This window comes from Palaemon carinicauda, chromosome 30 (assembly GCF_036898095.1).
Source record: "Palaemon carinicauda isolate YSFRI2023 chromosome 30, ASM3689809v2, whole genome shotgun sequence".
Classification (NCBI taxonomy): Eukaryota; Metazoa; Arthropoda; class Malacostraca; order Decapoda; family Palaemonidae; genus Palaemon; species Palaemon carinicauda.
The window spans coordinates 28,519,618-28,524,617 of record NC_090754.1 but is presented as its reverse complement, the minus strand read 5'-3'; the positions used below and the strand labels follow the sequence as shown (position 1 = coordinate 28,524,617).

At 34.2% G+C, this 5,000-nt stretch overlaps 1 protein-coding gene across 1 annotated transcript in view; it reads right to left on the bottom strand.

Annotated features, from left to right (window-relative positions):
* The window catches only part of LOC137623695 (glutamate receptor ionotropic, delta-2-like), a 55,902-nt gene that overhangs the window by 39,707 nt on the left and 11,195 nt on the right, over positions 1–5,000 (bottom strand). The window contains exons 2-5 of the mRNA XM_068354523.1: positions 4,367–4,606; positions 3,681–3,808; positions 2,798–2,919; positions 892–1,120 (exon numbers count right to left, since the gene is read on the bottom strand). Of these exons, the coding sequence (XP_068210624.1) occupies positions 892–1,120; positions 2,798–2,919; positions 3,681–3,808; positions 4,367–4,581 (694 nt within the window). The 5' untranslated portion in view covers positions 4,582–4,606. The remainder of the gene's footprint in view (positions 1–891; positions 1,121–2,797; positions 2,920–3,680; positions 3,809–4,366; positions 4,607–5,000) is intronic.

Sequence of the window (5,000 nt, the reverse complement as noted above, 5' to 3'; positions counted from 1 at the left end):
CATTGAATATGTATCGATGAATGCTATTTACAAATATTCCATTACAGGAGAACTACAGTAATATGTTAAACACATCCTTTACTGGTAAAAGTTATCTATTTTTCTATTTTTATAATCGTAAAAATTTACTGCTTTTAAAGATAAGATTCATGATGGTGATGATGATGACAATGAGCACAATGAAAAGTTGCAATCCAAATTACCATACCTAAATACGAAATAAAATCAGAAAAAGGTCTGTGGTAGCTTTGTGAATATCATTTCCGACTCGGAATTTGTGGGCCGAAAATTTGAGCCCTACACAACCTCGCCGTCCGGGTCTCTGTGACTTTGCAATGAGGGCTTAGTTATCTGCAGCCATTGTCTGGCCTTCCCTAGTCTCAACTTGGGTGGAGATAAGGCTTGGGTGCTGATCATTTGAATACATGGCTGGCATTTAGGACATTGTCCTTTCCCTTGACTCTGTCCATCATAATCAGTGAAAAAAAAGAAAAAAAAAATGGAGGTCTTGCAACTTCCTTGAGGTTTCATGGAAAAATGAGATTTTCCAGCGGTGGTTCAACCTGACCTTTGATAATTTTTATTAAACATTTTACATCTATTGTCTATATGGCATCTGTAATTGCTTTCTATAGTTAAAAAATGCTTTAATTATGACAATGATGAAAATAAAACATGTAGTTCTCGCAGCACAGTCACTTGGATTATTATGTCTCGTGCACTTGGAGTAAAAAAAAGGATCGACATTCTTCGAAAGAAATTCACTCACAATCGAAAACGACTGTTTAAACACGCAAAGACACACGCACGCGCTTGCTTTCACACACAAAGGAACCGTGAAAATACTTATTTCTCTGCAAATGGTTCCGAGGCAAATTTATTAGTCCTCACCTGAGACGACCAAGGCGTAGAGGTACCACAGGAGGAAGACCGTCTGCCCAGACCAGTGATCAAACGACAGTTGATTCTCCTGCTTCAGCAGACTTGCAAGGACGTTGATGAAGATGTTCCCCGAACTATAACGAGTCGTTTTCACACCGAGGTAGCTCTTCGTCAGCCATAACTGGAGGAGGACTATCAGGCTGAACGCGAAAGGGGATGAAGCGATGATCAACCACACCTGCATCAAAAAGTTAGTTTATTCATTTATCTATTACAATTTTCAATTTCATCTGCAGTTATTTATACTTGTGTCATCTTTATTTAGTCTTAGTAAAGATTTTGGCTTTATTTATTGAAAGGTTTATTTATCTTTTTACTTATTCTTTAATTGCTTAAAGTTTTTAATCAAATTTTATGATAATGATGTATTCTTTTCTAATTTTCTGACCTTTTAATTTTAGAAGGTTGTCATTTAGTTACAGTAATAATAATAATAATAATAATAATAATAATAATAGTAGCAACAACAACAACAACAACAACAAAAATAATAATAATGATGATAATGATAATAATAATGATAATGATAATGATAACAATTTACTACTACTACTACTACTACTACTACTACTACTACTACTACTAATAATAATAATAGTAGTAGTAGCAACAATAACAACAAAAATAATAATAATAATAATAATGATAATGATAAAAATTTACTATTACTAATAATAATATTGATATTTCTAATGACATATTTCTAATATCAATAAAAGGAGGAAAAACAAACTGACTGCGGTTATACGTCAGCCTATACCAAACTATTATGCGTATATTTCTATTGACCTAAAACAGTTTGATATCGTGATTAAAAGGGAGTCTTGAAAGGCTTCAGAGAAAGAAAGCCTCCAGGCAAACTTTCTATGAAAAAAAAAAAAAAAAAAAAATTTATATTAAACCTAAAAGTCTACGGAAATAACACGTAGCATTTAAGTTTCTAGAGCGTGTAACGTTTATTATTATTATTATTATTATTATTATTATTATTATTATTATTATTATTATTATTATTATTATTATTTTTACTTGCTAAGCTACAACCCTGTTGGAAAAGCAGGAAAATAGCCCAGTGAGGAAAGGATACAAGGGAAAATAAAATATTCTAAGAACAGTAACATGGAAATAAATATTTCCTATATAATTATAAAAACTTTAACAAAACAAGATGAAGAGAAATTAGATTGAATAGTGGGCTCGAGTGTACCCTTAAGAAATAGAACTCTAACCCTAGACAGTGAAAGACCATGGTACAGAGACTGTGGCACTACCCAAGACTAGAGAACAATGGTTTGATTTTGGAGTGTCCTTCTCCTAGAAGAACTGCTTACTACAGCAAGACTCCCTTCTACCATTACCAAGAGGAAAGTAACCACTGAACAATTACAGTGCAGTAGTTAACCCTTTGAGCGAAGAAGAATTGTTTGGTAATCTCAAAGTTGTCAGGTGTATGAGGACAGGGGAGAATCTGTAAAGAATAGGCCAGACTATTCAGTGTATGTGTAGGCAAAAGGAAAGTGAACCGTAACCAGAGAGAAGGATCTAATGTGGTACTGTCTGGCCAGGCAAAGTACCCCATAACTCTCTAGCGGTAGTATCTCACTCCAGTTCAAACGGCTTCTTCAACTGTAAGAATTCGTATAATTTTTTTCCGTGTATATTAATAACTACATAAACAAACAGAAAAGCAAACACAAAATGGAAATTGCACGGAGCCAAATACATACATATATTCCTTAGTGAAGGTAACTATAAGGCAGATACAAAAAAATAAGGACTTTACATTTAAGAATTAAGTGAGGAAACTACTGAATGAAGTTTGCATCTATGTTCTTGTGTATCATCTCCCACTTACTTCGGCTGTGAATGGAGAGAAGACGGCATAAGCTGATATCTCCCTCTTAGGCGTTCGCGACACAAGTGTAAGACTGTCGGTGTGGTAAGGATAAGTGAAGTCTATTATTCTCTCCCGGGTCTCTGACAAGTAAACAGCACAAGTAAAATATATACGATAGATATACAATATGCATTTATATAGGGCCACACTTCAAAGATATTACGCTGGAAGAGCATGGAAATCTGTTAAAGTTACTTCATAACAAGAGTCTTGAAGTCATATCTTGGAGTCATATTTCAGGTAGACATGATTCTCACGCTAAGATTGGTTAGTTTAGGATTCGTTCATGAATATTCTCCCCATATTTAAATCGTGTCAGTTCTTATCTGTTAAAAGAAATGAAAACGAAGGACTGAATGAAAAGTGATATGAAATTGTATCCAAATATAACTCTTCGGAGCCTCAAGTATGTTTTTTGTATCAATAACCTTTACAGTCAGCTTTTGTTTAGATGATTTTTTTTCCCTTTTTTCAAAATAAAAATTAGTGGAACATAATTATTCAGGGAAAATGGTGAAGAACATGGTCATTGATTTTGCTTGATGTATTAGAAATATGAGTTATCTTTTTACTGAATGTTGAGAAACATCACCATTCTTCTTCCAAAAATATGAGAAGCAACACTTTCATCCCTAAGCTATGAAATACGCTACTTTTAATTAAAAAAAAAGTCAATACAAGAGCTTTTATTTCTCTAAGAAAATTGTAAAATCTATTTTCATCTAACACTTGGAAATTCTATTAGAACTGTCCCTTAAAAGCGAGATGATCATTACGCCACCACTCAAATGTCAAAGTTACAGATAGAAGCTGATGTATACAGAGCAAGTGTGAAACGTACGGGTGATCGTTATAGAAGTCATGGCAAAATGTGCTTCCCTCCTGTATACGTCACCGATCAAACCTGTCACCGATCCATTTGGCAAAGGGCCACCCCATTGACCATCTGCAGGGGTCATCATGCTATACCTAAAGAAAGAAAGGCTGTATTTCCTAGGGATTTACTTCTTTTATACACTATAAGAATTATAATTATGAAGCCATATAAATGTATAAGGAAATAATTATGAAAAATGTGGTTTCGCTTAAATATATGGTGTAGTACGTCGTTTAAGAACATTGGGATTAATTATGAACATAAGTAATTTTTTTTAATTAAAGTATCCACAAATACATTCTATACTATATTAACTAATCTACAGGTTTAGAAAACCGAGAAAATTTTCAAAAATTAAACTGGAGAATTTATTAATTAATTTTTTTAAAAAGAGACTGAAGAATTTATGAATAATTTTTAAAAGAAACTGAATAATCTATAAATCAATTTAAAAAAAAAAATAGGGTTTCATGAATATATTTTTTGTAATGGAAACTAAAAAATTATGAATGCATTATTAGGAGAAACTGAAGAATTCATGAATCTATTTCGGCGTCAATGACCTTCGAAGTCAGGTTGCCGGAAAACTCAAAATCAATCAATCACTTACGGACCAATTAATATACGCTAACCTGTGTCACGTGACTTACGTAAAGTTGAGCGCTTTGCTCATGGCTTTGATGACGCTGCCCTCGAAGCCGGTCGTCAGAATTAGCTGTCCATCACTCTCCTTTTCAAGGACGATAAAAGGAGTCACGCTGTTCGCTGTTCCTGTCAGTTTCCGTCGCTCGAAGTTGGAGTACTTTTCGTCCAGATCATAAAAGAGAGAGCTGGAAATTTTGGACGTTGAGCCCTTGGGACCCATCGTCCAGAGGCCACCATCCTGGAACCTGATAGGACAATTCGAATACTATTTAATTCAATTTATCGGAAATCCCACAAACAGCTTCCATTAATTCAACATTTGAAATAATAAACTCGGGTTTAATTAATCATTTTAGATTTTCATGACTATTATGCAATTATATTTCTCTCTCTATCTCTCTCTCTCTCTCTCTCTCTCTCTCTCTCTCTCTCTCTCTCTCTCTCTCTCTCTCTCTCTCAACCTTTGGATACATATGTATGTAAGCACATAGGGCTGGTGAATTCCAAATCGAGATTAGATATTTCAATCAGTTTTAGTTTTGAGAGAGAGAGAGAGAGAGAGAGAGAGAGAGAGAGAGAGAGAGAGAGAGAGAGAGAGAGAGAGAGAGAGAGAGAGAGAGAGAGAATGTGTGTTTAGTG